Raw genomic sequence first — 18,301 nt, 5'->3', positions numbered from 1 at the left:
ATTATACAAGTCTCTAGAACTCCAAGGAAGGGATGGAACACCGTTCTTCCAAAAGATTTCTATTCATCCGGGGCTTGATGGTAGCGGAGGAAAAATGTCTAATGTCATAGTCAAAATGACAAGAGCACTGGGATGAAAAAAATGTGGCCCCTTATCTATATTGTATCAAAGAGGCCACTTTGGCATCCAAACAAAGAGGCAGGATCCTCCTGCTTTAAAGTTGCTCTTGGCTTGACTTTTCATGCTGTGCAATGTGACTTTAGCTAATAAATACATGCACGTGCACATCCCATGTAGACTTGCACGGTGTGATTCTACCATTTACCACTGAATCATCACAAGAGGAGGATAAACACACACTGCTGAGAACTCCATGGTAATATAAGCCACAGTGTGGTGTTTAAGCATCTAATAAGCCTTAAAACTCTAAATTACTCAAAGTGGTGTCTTCTGTTAAACACCAAAGCAATCCTTTGTTGACTCTCAACCATTGAGTGAGCCCCTTTGTCAGGCTTTCTCTTTAACTTGTCATCCATCTGTTTATAAGTATATAGTGTCTATAGTTGGTCTACAAATGCATCCCTTTTGATTTGATGGTGTGTAAAGGATTATACGTACAAAACAAAATCACAAGGTGAATTCTGAGCATCTACGCAAACTACTGGAGAATATTTATGCATGTACAGTCTGCGTGGTTAGTAATTGTACTGTAACCGTTTGCACTTTTCATGTTTCACTTTCTCACCCAGAACTCTCCACCTCCCAGATCTGTACATGCTAATGATGACTATCTAATGAACAGACTATTCGTTGAAATATCAAACAGCTAAAAAGTGAGAGAGGTTTTTAATTTCAGACAGGCCATAAACACAGCATGCCGTTAAAAAAAAAAATTGGAAGCCCGACAAATGCTTTGTCTGTGATCGGTCGTTGTCACTTTTTGAAAGCTGCATTTACGCACAATTTGAAAATGAATGATGTTGTTGATGGAGCTGGAATCTAAAGAGGAGCTTCATTATAAATGAACTCCTCATGAGTCCCCCCCAAAACTCCACAGCCATCTGTCAACAGAAGGAGGAAAACTTTTCTCTCATTCATCAGCCGGACGAACGGATGGATAGAGGGATGGAAGTTGTGTGATCCCTGGCCAAGCCTTTCTCCATCCGCCCTCCAACCCCCTATGCAGAAATCTCAGCAGCAGCCACTGGCAACACTCGCCCAAGGTCACAGGGACAAAGTCAGGGGTAGAGGAATGGGGGGGGGGGGGGGGCGTGTGTGTTTGTGTGTGCTTGTGCTGGTGGGAGAAAGTGTGTGGATGTGTGTGCAACGAGAGGTGTGTTCGTGGGGGTATGTTTGTGTTAAAGCGTAAGGGGTTTAAGATAAGGTATAAAGGCGTGTGTGTGAAAATGACTCTTTGTGTGTGTGCATGTACAAAGCACAGAGGGACATGTAATAACTTCTACAACTCCTGTAGCTCTGTCAGTGTGTGTGTGTCTGAGTGTGTGTGTGTGTGTAATAAAGATGGCTGCTGACTGTGCCACAACTCAGCAGGCTGGGCAACATGACGATAAATAATCACCTCTGAACCACTGTACTAATGAGCCAAACACACACACACCCTCAGCAACTCGCTCTCTGAAACACACATAGACACCTACTGTGAAGTGTACACACTATGGCTCTAAAAAGTGGTTTATTCTTTGACCTACTAGATAGACTGATTACCCAAAGACACAGCTTATCAGTATCAAATGACACACAGACACACACTGACACTCGCTCAGATGTCTGAAACTTTCCTGCACACAGACCGAAGACACCACAAGAAGAACAGTAGATACAGTATCTATATCCGCAGCAGACCACTGGGTGTGTGTTGGCTGTAGCGGGTGATCCATCAGGAACCCCGCTGCCACACAGAGGTCAAACCCATCAACCCCAGAGACCGCTGCCAGAACGACACACACTTCAGCCAGGAACCAATCGCAACAGGCCTCTTATGCTTCACAGCACACCATAGGTCATCCCAGTACGGGACGGGGTGGAGTTTGGACTTATTAGGTTCAATTCTATCGAAGGGGGTGAAAGTTTCAGTCCAACTTCATAAACAACAAGGAGTGTCAAGCAGCCCCGATGTGTTGTCTAACAAATCCCTACCATTGTAGTCTCCTTAGAATCTGAGGTGACTAGATGATAAATATAATCCTTAATATAGTGGGATGCTGCTAATAAGGCAAAAAAAAATTTGACGGATCAAAACTACACAATTTGTTCTTCAACTGATATTTTTATAGCCAGATTTTTTCACTCGAAATGTTCACCTCTTTGTGAATATTCAAAATAAATACAAGGCAGGTTTTGTCTTTAGCTAGCGTTGTGTACTTCTAGGGATGGCGATGGAAGTAGGTTGGTCCACAACTTCGCGACTGAACCGTGACTGAATTATCTCAGCAACTATACAATGGACTGCCATGAAATTTTGGCATTTTGGCATTCATGATCACCTGAGGATGAATTCTGCTGATTTTGGTGAAAATCAGAATTTCCAATAAAGGGAATAAAGAGAAAGTCCCAAAAAGAAATCTATTCAACAGAAAATTACAACAAAATTAAACTGGGAGAAAAGGCATGCTTTCACCATTTAATTATCTCATTAACTTGACGGGTGTTGTTGGCTAAACCCTGGTGCTGTCGAACACTCTCCCTGCTTAACCAATCAGCATATCCACGGGTTACAAAAATGTAAATAAAAACAGGCACACAACGGCTCCATTGGGAGTCTGGGTGGGCTATAAACCAGAAACAGTCTCAATGTACTTCATGTGTACCTTGCACAAACTGATCATCGCTCGAGAGGATGAGAGAAGCAGTAATTGGCTAAAATGTAAACAAGTACTAAGCACTGTCCTCTTTTTCGCTCCCATTCCTCCCTTTATCTTTCGTCCTCTAATCCACTGCTTTTCTAAATGGCTGCTACCAACACATCCTACGGTGCACCTTGAAACTTGCTCAGCTCTTTGTTGTTTTGCAGTACCCGCTACCTTCGTCTCCTCTCACTCTTTCTCCTTGCCCTCTCCTCTCCTTCCTCTTTTCCTCCTCAGCGCCTTTGGGTAAACATTTGTCAGTGTAACACGGGTGTCTCAGGTAAAGATATGCAGATTAACTCCAACTCGTTTGCATAACGAGCACTTATTTGCCAGTCTAATTACGGTGGCATGCCGAGGCCGTCCCAGTGCTGCCCTCAGGGTTCATTAGTGGGCTTCGTTAAGAGGTTTGTTAACAGGCAGCTAATCGCTTCCTCCCTCTTTAACAAATAGTGAAGCCTGAAAGTCCTGAAAAGACTCCCACTAAGCATACAGCGTTGTTGGTTTAAAGATGACACACATAAACACAAGGGCACACACACAGATTTGGTGAGCAAACACATTACACACAAACGCACAATGTCCTTCCCAACACATTATTTTTACACACACACATTTACTTGCTCAGTACTCGAGGGATAACAGAGTTGGTCAATGTATTGAAGACACATCCTTTACACACTAAGACTGTTCAAGGAAAAAGCACACACATGCATGCAAACACACACAAACGCAAGGACTTGGAATTCAAACAGTATGGTCCATGTATTTGTAAGACAAAACACAACACACACACATACTGTCAATATAGCCTTGTCAAGCCAAGCCAATATAGTTTAAGATGGCTGTCAATGTCATTCTTAACCACAAAAGCACACAGCAGCTGTACTGTATTTTCTCATGTCATATGCTCACTTTCTCAGTTCAACTACTGACAATTTTTCACATACAGAAGAATATTCAACTTAGAGAAAAACAGGTTGTACAGTATCATTGATCTGCATCTAATACTGTCAATAAAATGACTAAAAGTGATATGTGATTATTGTTCATAAGTTATTACTCCCTACATCTAAACCAACACTTAGCATGGCTCTGAAGTAGGAAACACAAATCTGTTATAACTGCTTTACCTGACCTTTAATGAAACCGATGCTGTACACACACGGCTACAGGCACAATCTCAGCAGTATCACTGCATGTAGGCCACAGAGTAGTAATATATAAATGTCAGTCCTAGGAGAAAGGGTTGGATATGGACATTCTCCTTTTGACGACAACAAGTTGGTGTAATGTATTGTCTTCATATTTTGTCTTCAAGTTTGTCAAAATCATTGTATAATGTTACATGCAGACAGCTGGTCATACACACAAGCAACGTGGCATTCTGTGTGAGCCAATCTGTCACATTATAAAACCATCAATCCCCTTAAGTTGGGTTGAAATCTGATAACTGGTGTCTGAGATATCGCACTTAACAGATGGACGAACAAACAAAGGGGACAACAATGGAAAGAGGAAGAAAACTGAACGACTAGGAGAGAAAGCAAAGAGGTAAACAAATCAAAAGTTTGTCGAATACGCTTTAGTTTAAGTTGAAGTATGAGTAAGAGACTCGATGAGTTTGATTAGCCTAAAATCGAAACCTGCAGGTGTAAAAGGAGTTTCTCAAATCCCCTATTAGTTTGATGAGAGAGGTCTGTTTATGTAACATCAATATCAATGAGAGTGATCAATTTATCTAACCTCATGAGAACTGTACAGTGGATCCTGTACGCTTTCACGTTGTTTGGATGCCAATATTCATGTAAGGCATAGCAAAAGTGGCAATAATACCGCCATTACTCACAACAAATAGGAAAAGGTCAAATTTGTGGTTCAAATTCTCTCCACAAAGGATGAACAAGCCAGTCTGTGAGATTGTGCGGTAATCACTGAGTATAGTCTCTTTCAGTGAGTCACTGTCTGTAATCACTAGATTGCCACTCTGATCTACAACAGATGCAGCTTTAGTCGTTCATTTCTTAAGCGCAGACTGATGGCATATCTCACTGAGATGTCAATGTTCTCGTCAGTCATTTTAGCACAGAGTCTTTTAGCCACATCGCAGACATTTTTGCATTCCCAAGAGCATCTAGTCTGCTCTACCAATCAGAGGTAACAGTACTTTTGAACATTTACTTAAATAAGAAATAGAGAGAGAGGAATAGCAAAGCTCAATTGCCCTAAAAGCAGATGGATGTTCTCAAAAAGTGTTTTTGTAAAGGAAACCTGATGCACTTCAGGTTGTATATGCTTTTCTTAGATTATCTCTCAGCCTCTAAGAGCAGCTAATTTCTTTTTTTTTTCTCTCATGCATCTCAAATTGTAAAGAGAAGTGACAGGAGTTTAGATTTTTGTGTGCAGCGATCAAGCCTGCAATCAGCTCTGATAATCAGACGTAATGTGCTCACAGATAATTCACACATGGGGAAAACTCATGCATTATGGTCCGCTGCTCAAATCTAAATCGTTTGACTGTTAAATCGAGACCCGAGATGCAATACTGATTACACTTTGAAAAAGCACAATTTGGATCGCAGTTTAATTTGGACGTCTTATTATCAGCATTTTAATTCAATTACTGTTTGTCGAGTACGGCTACTACTACTATATCATCCCAGCCTCCCTCCCTCATCCCGGCCTCCTGGCAGGCCTCAGGGATTGATGCCCAAAATCCTTACACCGTCTTCCTTTGACAGGCAGAGCGCAGCCGAGTTGAGCATGTTAAACATTATGTAGATGGAGTCCTAGAGGCACTGGGAGCTTTGTAAATAGTGGAAATCTTCACCGTAATGCTAGCCTACAGGCTCAGAGCAACACAGAGGGAAATGTTAAATCTCTCCCTGTCCCTAACCCTCGCTCTCCAGCTTTTTTCCTCCACCAAATACCCGTCCCTCCCATTCCTTTGTTTTCCGAACCGTTTCATCTTGTTCTTTCTTTCTTCTCCATTCAGTCTTTTCCTTCTCTTGGCCTGTAATTTGTTCTTTGCCTCTCCCTTCCTCCTTCCTTTGCTTTTTTCCTTTTTCTGTTTTGCTCTCTCTCTCTCTCTCTCTCTCATCGTTTTCCAATCTTCCCCTCTTCCCTCTGCTGCCCAAAGTCTCATTTCACACTGCTACTTTTTCATCCTCTTTTCATCTCACTCTCTCCATCTCTTCATCCCATTTTTTCCACAGCACCAGATCATGGCCTGGTCTGGCCTTTTAATGTCTCCCTCTGCTACTCTCTCTTCTTAACTGTTTCCATTCTCTCCCGCTGGCTCCCTCTCAGACTGTAGCTAATGCCATCAAGTGTTTGCTGCAGTCCTTAGCCAAAGATTCAAAGCCCATGGTCCCTAAACTACACACTAAAGCACAAATAAGGAACTAATGAAAACCTGAATACACTGCATGAATATATTTGTGCATGCACATACCTGTACAAACACACACACACACACACACACACACTGCATCAGGTGTATGTGGCAAACACACACGTAATTGAAGACAGTGTTGAACCAGCACAGAACATCGTACACTCCCATCCAAAGAACAGCTTGGTGTGCCTCTGATGGCAGCAGTGAGCTTCTCTGAGCCAACAGTGATCCGTGGAGGGAAGGTCTCTCACACACACACACACACACACACACACACACACACACACACACTTAAGCATACACACCTTTCCACTAGCAACAACCTTTTCACTTCATCGATTTTGTTTAATTCATCATTGGTTCACATTGCGCTTCTTTCACACCTCCTTTGCACCCTCTTTACTTTGTTATCGTGAATACATATGAAATGCAGACATTATGTGCATCCAAAATGGAAATGTGGGCATGTTTTGACGCTCTGTTTAGCACTGATGGGTGGAGGGGGAAATTTCTGCCTTTTAAACACTCTTGCACTTTGGGACACTCTGCACTTGATATGCCTCTTTCATTTTTAGCGTATTTTATTCAGTTTTCTTGGCAGTTTGAGTTTCCTCAACTTTGTCTACCAACTCTGTACATAGTTTAATATAGTTCTCACTCATGTATAAAACTACAAATGCAGATCTTATGTTAACAGCATTCTGAAAGGAACGATCAAAGCACATTTCCTCATTATCCCATATAAAATGTTGTTTCCTCTGATAAGCACAATACTTTTAGTACTTTTAGAGGGAAATTAAGATCAGTTATCATTATACGATTAGTGTCCTCTGGCCAGTGTTACTGTAGTGTTTGTAGACCATGTTTCATTCAGGCTTAGATTTGAGAGCTTCTGCAGAGCAGCAGTAACCCAGCTTTCTTTGTTTGGATTATTTTTCTCTTTTTTGTTATTTACCTCAGGTATGAATGAGCCTCACATCATCCCAAATGGAAGTTTATTCTAAATGATAGGTCACCTCATAACTTTTGCTTACTTTTCTTACAGGGGATTCAATCAAGAAACTGAGCTCCTGGCACAATATAAAGGTAACTTTTTACATCCCTTTATCGGCCCAGAGCTGACGAGATAGATAACAAACCAGGCTACGAAACAATGAAACCCACAGAGAAAAAAAATAATAATTCAGTGGATGTAACCAGGAAACAATAAATAAAATAAAAAAATTCTATTTGCTTACTGTGACTATTTACAGACAAAGGAGACAGAACAGAGTATTTCCGAGACCTGCCTTGCAAGCATTAAAAAGTGAAAAAAAAAGTTTTGAATGGCTTACTGCATCTGTGCCACTCCTCATGTAGCATGGGTTGTTATTGGCTTTTGTATTAAAGTCCTTTTATAAATACTCATTATTTAGGTAAGAAATATCTTTAAATGAAGCCAGGAAGGCCCAGAAATTGATTAAATACAGGAGGCAGCCCATGGTAGACTGTGATTAGAGCATTAGTATCGTTGGGCCATTTCCAAAATCCTGCAGCAGCACAGACATTTTAGCATGTTCCTTTCCCAAAACAGAAAAAGACATCCATCAAAACTGTTGCTTTTCTAAATATATATTCTAAAAATTAGATGCTGGACTGACAGATGCAGGCAACTATCAACTCTGCAGCAAGAGAACTTTTCTGGTGGCCCTGCACGAGAAGCTGATGAACTGAATTATGAAATAATTCTAGTCATGGAACAACACACCAGTTTACTACTACTGTCTACTTTTTTTTTTTTTTACCTTTTTATTATTTTTTTTCTTCAACTAAGTGCCATCAGTGATTCTGATGCCAGTCTCAAAAATCAAACACTTTTAAAGCAAACAACAGACAGGGACTTGATCGTGGGGGAAATTAGGAATTGAAATCCTTAACTCTTTGGAGTCTAGGACCGCCACACGGCGTCAAAGTCGCACGTTTGAAAACGTAAAGCTGTGACACAAGCACGCAGGTGCTCAATTCAAAGACTGTTGGAAAGCGGACACTTCAACCTTTTGTTTGAATTTTGTCGATTGGCCTATTAAGACTAAATTTATGAAGAGCCGAAGTCGCGCACTACAGCTCTTCTACGAGTTAGAAGATGCTGAATCTGGGGAAGAACGTTCTGATTCTGAGGAAGACTCCTCCACTGGAAGACTCTGACTCCAGTTTCAGAGGGGAGGAGTCCGCGCAGACCCCCGCTCCTCCAAAGATCCAACTAGTTCCTACTCGGATTTTGTGTTTCTTTTGCACTTTTACATACAGTGAGTCCATATATTATGTCAAAATAAATAAATACTTGTAGAATCACATAGGTGAGGTTGTGCTGAAAAGAAAGACACAAAGAAAGGCAAGCTAAGCAGTTTTAAAGGGAAACACAAAAGGTAAAATGAAAAGTAGTAAAAAAACGCCGTTTTACCCCAGACTCTGAAGGGTTAAACAACACAAACTGCATGATTTTATCTCCCAACTGGAGAGACAACACCAACAGTCAGTCCAACTTGGTCCAATCAGTCATGAAGCCCAAACTGGCTCAACAATCAAATGTGTGTCCATGCCATGAGATAACTACACTAATCCCCTCTACTTTACATCCATGCTTGGCTCGTATAGTTTTAGACCACTGATAGAAAGGCTTCTGGATCGAATGTCTTTAAAAAGCTTTAACATGACTGTGAGCCATTTCTGTAGTTGTGAGATTGCTACTTCATAATCTCTACTGCGTATCAGAGCAAAGGGAATCCAGTCAACATCATTTGGCTCCTTTACGCACAACCACGAAAGTACAAACATACTCAGTCTTTTACATTACATGCACTAACACACGTGGTCTCACACAAACACACAGTTGAAGATGAGGCCCTTTGCTCTCATAAGGACAAGAGCAAAACGAAACACAGGCTAATTGATTTCTCTGAGCATCCCAAGTGAATGTCACACTCCACTAACTCAACGGTCTAGCTTTCTCTCTTTTTTTTTTGGGCCACGTGCGGTTTTGAAATCAATTTGGCTGAGATGAAAGTTTTCAATTTCATTAGCTTGATCAAATGGAGTGCTGTTAACAGGCGGCAGTAATAGAAAATCATTTAGGCTGAGCAGCTAACATTCTCTCAAAAGGACTGGTTAAGAGCAGCTCAGAGAGGGAGAGAAAGATGGGAAGATGGAGGGGGGGGGGGGGGGGCGAACAGGAGAGCAAAAATAGATGACAGGTGGGAAAATATCGATGAGAGAGAGAAAAAAGGAGACAAAAATGTGAAAAAAAAAGATGGGGGAGAGAGAAGGGTTTATAAGAGGAGATGACAAGGGCAGAAATATTGCATTTTAGAGAAAAGAAGAGTAAGATAGGGAGATGAAGTCTGAGTCGCGATGGCGTGAGAGTAATGGAGTAAGAAGAAGAGAAAAGTAATAGGAACAAAAAATGCTCTTTAAGAACGAAAGTAAAAAAGAAGAATGTGACATGGGAGAGAGAGAAGAACAGAAGGAAGCAGAACGATTGCATGTAAGAATGATTGATCACTGTGTGAGAGGGAATAAATGAGAAGTAACAGGATGCAAAGAGGAAATGGAAAAAGAGGAAAGAAGATAAAGAAGTGTGTTGTTCTCCTGTGTGTCTGCTAAGTACAGGCCCATTAAACCCCTCACATTGCTCCTCAGATGTTTATCAGAGAAAACAGCGGTGTGGTGAACAAACTATTAGCCATCAAAAGATCCAGCTGGGCAGCAGATCGGCACTGAAATCACTTTGATGAAGAAAAATAAATAATAGATTAATATAGAAGAGGAATGCAGAGGCGAAGAGATTGATTAAGTGACCTGATGCAGGAGGCCAATACCTGCATCAGAACTACGCTACATACCAGTGGCGGCGGAAATGTTTCGATACGTGGCGCTATGATGATTTTCATAGGTGGTCGTTAGTTTGCATGGTGTTGCAGCTGTGTTTGGTTTAGGTAAAAATGGTTCACGTGAGCTTGTAGCCGAGTTTGTCCTGTTTTGTTTGATGTGCAACATGCATATGTTGGTACATGATGAGTGTGCTGCTGGCCGCTGTGTTTTAAAAGACTTGCCTACAGAGCCCAGCTGGGCTCCGCTCAGATTCAACAGGTTAAAAAAAGAGAAACATTTTTCTTTTCAAAGCTCACATTTTAAATACTTGCTTCGCATGTGATGACCAACAGGTATCCAACCAAATCACAAAAACCTTGTGTTAGGGTATGTGCAGAATTGTATTCTGCATGTGCTGTTAAACATTTATTTTCAAAAGAAAAAAGGAATACCTGTCCAGCTACTTATAGGCTATTGTTATTGCTTAGCATTTACACTCTTTTATAATGACAAGACTCACACACACACACAAACAATTGCATTTCATGTCGATAAATTACATTCAATCAAAATTCAATGAGAAAATTAAAGCTAATGTTAATCCATTGTTAGTCTCCTCTGAGTCGTTGTGTAATGATGATAATGATCAGCCATTCAGTCTCTCTCTCTCTCTCTCCCTCTCTCTCTCTCTCTCTCTCTCTCTCTCTCATGCGCACACACACACACACACACACACTCGCACACAGTGTGGCTAATCAGCCAAGTGAAGCTAATGTAGGGGGAAATGTGTTGCTGATTAGTTAAACTTTAAACCCCTAGACATGACTTCTAGACCTACAGTGGCACTCACACACATACATACAAACAGACACGCACACACAAAATGAGTCCGGCTATTCATGCTAATCTGAAGGAAAATGACTTGCTCATTAGCAAGACCCTTAAACCTCTCGACAGGCCTTTGAAACCAAGCCGTCTCATGGTCACAGAGAGCATACAGGGAAATGCAGGCTCAGTGTGTGCACACACACACACACGCACGCACGCACGCACGCACACACGCACGCACAAGCTTGAGCAGAGGAAGTTGGACCATTCAGAACTAATGAGACTAATCAGTTAACTTTCAGTAACTGCCTCTAGAGTATAAATAGTTGAAACGTAAAGACCAGATCATAACAAACTGGGGATAAAGTCCAAAGATAAACCTATAGAACAGATGCCTAAATCACTAAAACATTTCAAATAAAATCAATGCAACATCTCCACGAAAATTAAGTGAATCAAATATATTGACTATAAATGCAGAAACGTGCTTTCCTCACCTTCCCCTTAACCCTAACACCCTTGTACTTTCCTTTAGATCAGCCTCCTCAACTAATTAGAATCTTTCTATATGTCATCTCAATGCAAACTTGCACTGCATGCTTGACCTCACGCTGGTGCAAAATCTAGCCTTGCCTTTAAAGGCCTCACTATGCTTCAAACATAGTGTTCATCTTGTCTAAGCGGGTGTGTAAATATGATACAGGAAGCCTAGTTTGAGTGACAGATTAATGCATTTAATGGTTTGTCTATAGGGAAAGCGTGCTTGCACGTGTTTGATTGGTCAAAGCAGGACCTTGTCAGATGATTTAACATTGTATTACAGCAAAAGTTTAGCAATGTTCAACTTCTTTGCAGGATGACCCTGTGCTGTTGTGTCAGAGCCCACTGTGTTGACACCCCTCTGCACCACTGGACTGAATCCAGTCAAATAAATGTGACAGCTGTATATTTTCACACAGGGACAGCATCTAAAACCCTTTCGCAGATTGTCAAATAAAGCCACTTTTTCACGCCCCTCTGTGTCCGATAGCGATGCGCAAGGCAGCCTTCCACGGCAGTATTAGACATTCGGAGCAACTGCTCTGAGCCTTTCTTCACTTCGGCTCTTGTTCCCTTCAGTGTCTGTATGACATACACCAGCCCCTGACCTTGCCCTAGACGTACCTTTGTCATGGTATCAATAATAAACAAGTGGTTAACGTTCAGAAAAAAGTCTCAGTCTCATTTCTAGATTAGGTTAAGGTCCTGTGTTTGACCCGTCCACCCACTGCAGCCTCCTCATTATATGCACTTTTCTCACTCGTACAAAATGCCAAAAATTCTCGCAAACATATTTTTGACCTCATAATTTGAGTTGAATTCCAGGCATTTTACTTTGCCAATTGTATTGCGAGTATATGAATAAGCATTGTGGCTTCCTAATAGTACATTCCTCTGTTGCATCTGTCATGTATACACTAAAGAGAGAAAATGTGTGCGAGTGTATTAAGTGTGTGCATGTGTGTGTGTGTGCGTGTGTGTGTGTGTGTGTGCGTTTGTGTAAATATGTCCTGGCCCTGCAGCAAACAGTATCCTTCTAGATGAGATTTACTGATATAGAAGGAAGGGACACAAAGGATAAATACACTCTCAAGGGAGAATCTCCCTCTCGCTCTCTCTGTCCCTCTCTTCAATCTCGCCATCTCTGTCACTTCCTCCTCCTCTATGTGATGACAATAAGAGTTGATCTCCTTATGACGATGAGTCAATTATTTTTCTTGTCGTTTAGCTCCTTGAGTCTGCATCCGTGTGTACGTGCTGTATGTTCAAGTGTTGTCAAAACTCAAACTCAAAATTTACCTGTATTCCAACTGTATACAAATATATAGTAACACGATCTGTTTTCTTTTCTCACTGGAAAAATGACTAAATGTACTACGCTTAAAAGTGCCAGTTGGCAGAAATCAATCTATTTTTTAGCGCGGTGTTGGACATTATTGGCCCGCAGAAATGGAAGAGATACTCGCAGCTCATAAAAGGTGAAGAAATTGTGGATGATAGTGAGATGGCTCTGCTGACAACTCAGAATACAAAACAATGAATTACTAAAACCTTGAAAAAAACATTTACTGGGTGTTTGTACATATTCCTGCATACCAAGTGCCAAAACAGTACACTATTATATAGGGGAGAATACATATACTGTATGAATTTGGAACGCAGTGCAGGTTTTCAGCCCACCGTTACGCACATTTGTGTCTGCATACCTGCCCATTACAACTACAGCCTTGTACTGGTTGCCACAGAGCAGTGGAGGGTTTTTTTTTCAGATTCAGGAGAACTTTTACAATAGTCTTTGAAAGAGGGCAGAGTGTTTCTCTTCTACTCGCCCAAACAGGCAACCTTGCTGTCACACTGCAATTTCCACAACACAAGATTCATACAAATCAATACTGGAAAAAAAATGCCATGACCATGAAAGAAAGAAGGCAGTGAAGAGTGCCTCATGTTGACTCCTTCCAGCCCACCCACTTTTGTTTTCAATGTCTCTATGACCCTCACTACAGCGCGTCTCTAAGACTCACACTGACCAGGGATGATTTTCCACAATGTGGTGTTTAGCAGCCTCACACACTCCCACTTTCATGCACCCCATCCCCCACACCGCCCCCCTCCTGTCCAAAAGTAAATGTTAAAAGTTCAAATTTACCATCTCTGAAATGTCTATTGTATGATTTAGAATCCTCTGTTACTTATTTCTCAGAGAGTAAGCTACCTTTGTTTGTGTGTTTGGGTGTGTATATGTGTCTGTTAGTGTGTGTGTGTGTGTGTGTGTGTGTGTGTGTGTGTGTGTGTGTGTGTGTGTGTGTGTGTGTTATGCGCACATGTGAGCGTGTGTCTGAGTGAGTCAGCGAAGCAGTGAATGAAACCAACAATGAGACACAAAGATACACACACAGAGAGTGTGGAGGGAGAGCAACACGGAGAAAGGACAGAGTGAGAGTGTGCGTGCTGTGCGTGCGTGTGTGTCAGTGATTTTACGTCAGTAATTATTAATGCTCTGTATTGCATGACTAATGGTGCATAGTGCTGACATTCTGCTACAGGTTAACAGTGTAGTTCAAAATGCGTTTGTGTACACAGACACACACTCTCTCTCTCTCTCTCTCTCTCTCTCTCAGTAGTGCAGGGTTTTCAAGTATTTGACACATCGAGCACAATCTCTGCCACATGGCTATTCCACACATTTTTAATGTATATTTTAATAACTGCTACCAAGCTGTACTGAGTGAGACTCAGTGCTCTCTAGTGGACAAACTATATAAATCTGTGTCTTTAGCTTTTCTGTACTGCAAGTTATTTTCCTTATTTTAGACATGCATATGTGCACGCATGCAACAAACGCACATTTATGCATCTATAAGCAAACACGAGTAAAAGAAAAGAAATGCAACATTTATCAATACGTTAAACACAACTGATTGAAGATACAACTAATAACGGTGGTAGAGGGTTAAAAGAGATGAAAAGATGGATTTTTTTCTCAACTCTGCCAGTCCGATCAAAGAGGCCACGAAACACTGGAAAACTTTAAAACCTTAAACGATTTAGTCTGACCGTAACCCTCGAATGTCAACAACATTAATACAGCTTTACATTTTAAACTACAAACTACGTGATAAAAGAAAAAGTCACTCATCCTCAGTCTTCGTTTTTGATTTGCATGAGCGTGTGAAAGGAATTCCCCGACCACCCGCCCACAGCAGACCTCCTTGCTGAGAATACAGAGCCAAGTCATGACCCCCCCCCCAGTGACGGCTCAGCCTCTGAACCTTCTAGACTAAACTCTTTGTCTCTGCATAGGCATCTCTGTGATGTTCAGCTTTTGAACAAACCAACCACGACAACCTGGAGACGACCTGGATGATGAAATAACAGAGTGATGTAATTGCAATGAAATGGAGTGACATGCAAAAAGACGTGCCACTCAAGGAATAGCGCAGGGACAACCAGGGAGATAAAAGGCCAATAAATAACTCTTTGATTTTGGTTATAAGCATTAGGTGTTACTCCATCTCTAATCAAAAATTGCCAGAAACAATACAGTGCATTGAAACTGAGCAAAATATGTTTTAAAAGGTTTTGTTTTTTCATCCTGCTCTCACAGAAATACGTGACACGACCATGTTGTTAGCCAATGGAAAGCCAATTAGGACCGTGTCATTGTGGTTATATGACTTCCCTGGTACAACAACGTCACACAATGGGCAGTGATAGTCAGGTGACGTTGTGTAAAGACAGACAAAGTCCACGTAGGATGAGGTTTTTATGTAATGTAGTTAAACGTAACTTAACATATTTAACTCAATTACTAACTTGAACCCAAACCACGATCTTTTCCTAAACCTAACCAAACTGCGACTGGTTCACAACTAGTTTTTATTGATACCATGATGACAAAGGACTGGGTGCCTGTCACTGGTACTCTCTGATGGTCATATACAATATACAACTTACAATATATGACGATTTCTGTGGTGCCTGCACGTAATTTTAACATTATGTGCCACCACTACATAATATGGTGCCAAGAGGTTCTCGTCCTTTCTAAGTGTTTCTGAGAGACTAGGTTGTGTTTTTTTTTCTGAGGCTGGGGTCAGATATGAGGGTGGAATTACAGTATTGCAGATGACAGCTTCAGATTGGTTACAGACAGCAGCATGCACACAAACGCAAACAGTGGTGACTAAGACCCTATATGATACAGACAGAAAGAGAGAGAGAGAGAGAGAAAGAGAGAGATGGCATGGTTGATGTTTGGCTTTTTTAAAAACAACCTTAGCTGGCAATCACACCATTAGAGCGAAGGCTCCCCGATGCCTCATAAAAACTGTTAAAGACAGACAAGTTGCCAAAGGTATGGACCTTTTCTAATGCGTGTGTGAGTGTGTGTGACAGAGATAGAGAGGAGTGTGTGTGTGAGAGAGAGAAAGAAACACTGACGGATTGAGACAGAGCCAGAAAAGAGACTACTGGACATCCCAACTACCAAGGGAGCCACTAAACAGCAGTCAAAAAGCAACAGTGACAAAGGGTACAGACAGTCCCTGGGCAAAGTGCTGTATTGTATTCCCGCATTAAGAGACAAGAGGGAGTGTTTGGTTGATTTCATTTTCTGGTTGTTCGGCCGTTTTGTCGGGCACAGCTGTTTTCCGGCGCGTCGCCACTGCTCACAGTTCCCTCTCTGGTCCCCTCTCGGTGTGCAGTGCGCAGCGGCCACGGCGCCGGCGACCACCGCGCTCCGTTGCGCACAACGCAGCGACTGTTAACTGCTCAGTGGGCCGTGAGTGATCGGAGCTGATTAAAAAACACACACCAACATACACACAGGCGCGCGCACAAACACAAAATACACTCACGGGAACGCGATACTAACGCTGAAGGACAGTCATTTGTGTGGAGAACGGAGGAGTACAAACGCGTAGACAGTGAGGTCCAAACCCAAAATATCTGTCAGCCCTCTTCATCTTCTTCGTTTTTTTTTTTTTTCTCCCGGGAGTAAGTGGGTGGTGGTGTTACTCGACCTGAATTTAGAATATCTCAGCCCTGATTTAGTGTTTTTGAACAAGACACTGGATCGCCATCTGCGCGCACTGTGACGCTCTGAAGAATCTTCTAATGCAGCTTCAATTAAGCTTATCAGACCGGTTAGCTCCTGCTTTATTGGTTTTTATAATTCACGCACCACAAGCCTGATCCATATAAAAGCCATTTCAAGAGTTGTGTAATGAAGTCAGTGCGTTTCACTTTGCATAGGCGGGCATGCAGGAGAGCGAGCTTGGCCTCTCCTGGGTCTTTTTCTTTCTAAACTGCGTACAATTTTGTTGAGGAGGAAATAATCTGATTTCACGTTTGAGGCTGTCGCGCGTCGTTTTATCTCACTTCTCTAAGGCTCCGAAGTAAATTGTAAGAGGACGGAGGGGGCAGCTGATCATCATCATTTAAAGAGGACCTAATGTCACGAGAGAGCCCCTTCAGATCAGAGGACACTCGTCTCTAAACCGAATTCCAGGAGCGCAGAGGAGTCATGCGCAACCAGTGAGTCTCGTTTTTTCCTCCCAAATTAGAACAAATAAAAAGAAAGTTTTAATTATGTAGGAAACACGCTGCAACGAGGTCTTTCAGTCCTCTCTGAGACCTCAAAGAAGCACACGGGCCGGTCAGCCGCCGACTGGCCGGGGCTCGGGCGTCTCAGATGGCACCGGTTAGTACGCATCTGTCATTTGACGCTCCAGCTTAGTCAATTACTTATTATTCCACACAAGCGCACGGATACAGGAGGTGTCAAGGTGAATATGGTCTAATCGATTGTCATTTGGCTAAAAAGATGCTTCATTTAAATTTCCAGAGCGATGTTAACATGTTGGCAGGCATCGCCTCCGGTCTGTGATCACCATATGGCACAAACAACATCTCTAAAAGCGTCACCCAACTTGTTTTGACACTTTTTAGTGATGAATATTGTCCCATTGATTTCTGTGAGGGTGATGTAGAGGCGGGTCAACCAAGCTGGGTTTCCCTGTTGGAGACTCATTTCAGACATCACTCCTCTCCAAAGCGCACATGAATGCTTTAAAACGCCAAGGAGAACATACCAACAATTATACTAGAGATGATGGAATGATTACGCACTAACTAAGGGTGCTTTGGTAACTACAAAAAGTTAGTTTCGTGTTCGAAGATAGGACGGGCAAAACAAAAAGGCAAAAAAGAACACTGCAAGTGGGTGTGACATCTCCGGTTTCCAGCCCAAAACAATATAACTACAAACGCCTGTAATGGCTGAAATGTGACAGCGATATTTTAATAACATGCAAACCTCCACAGACATTCTTTGCTGTGACTGCGTGCCATCTTTTTTCTGCTTTTGAATAAATGTTTTACACTGGCAACAAGTTTTTCCTACATTTGCACCTCTTACCTTTCCACAGGAAAAGCAGAAGCACCGTCTTCCAGAGGCAACAAGCCACCGGCGCGCCTCCGCTTCTCCAGACCGTCTCCATCCCTCCTGCCGGTAAAAACCTCCGGGACTGTTCACAAAACGGACAAAAGGGGATCTTCTAATTTCTTTATTTCTCTCCTTTTCCCCAACAGACAGATTACTACCGCGTCGGTGCCATCAGTAATCTCAATTTGACCAAACTGCGCTCCCGCTGTACTTTACCTAAGACGTCGCGCCGATGAGGTTTGGAGTAAACTATAAATCCTTCTGGAGTCAGTAATAAAAAAAGAACAACCCGATGGGCAATTCCGGCGCAGACTGGCTTCTTTTTTTAATCCTCCCCTCAAAAAAAAAGTCTGCGTTGCGTCTCCTTCAAGCCAGAGC

The 18,301-nt window shown here is 42.1% G+C and overlaps 1 protein-coding gene across 1 annotated transcript in view; it reads right to left on the bottom strand.

Annotated features, from left to right (window-relative positions):
* LOC139203745 (transmembrane protein 132D) overlaps positions 1 to 17,978 on the bottom strand; it is a 239,635-nt gene extending 221,657 nt beyond the window's left edge. Inside the window, exon 1 of the mRNA XM_070833602.1 lies at positions 17,897 to 17,978. Within this exon, the coding sequence (XP_070689703.1) occupies positions 17,897 to 17,978 (82 nt within the window). The remainder of the gene's footprint in view (positions 1 to 17,896) is intronic.
* Between the last annotated feature and the right edge of the window lie 323 nt (positions 17,979 to 18,301).

The sequence above is a fragment of the Pempheris klunzingeri genome, chromosome 7 (genome assembly GCF_042242105.1).
Source record: "Pempheris klunzingeri isolate RE-2024b chromosome 7, fPemKlu1.hap1, whole genome shotgun sequence".
NCBI classification, from domain to species: Eukaryota; Metazoa; Chordata; class Actinopteri; order Acropomatiformes; family Pempheridae; genus Pempheris; species Pempheris klunzingeri.
Note: the sequence above shows the minus strand (reverse complement) of the source record. Positions and strands in the feature narration are given on the sequence as shown.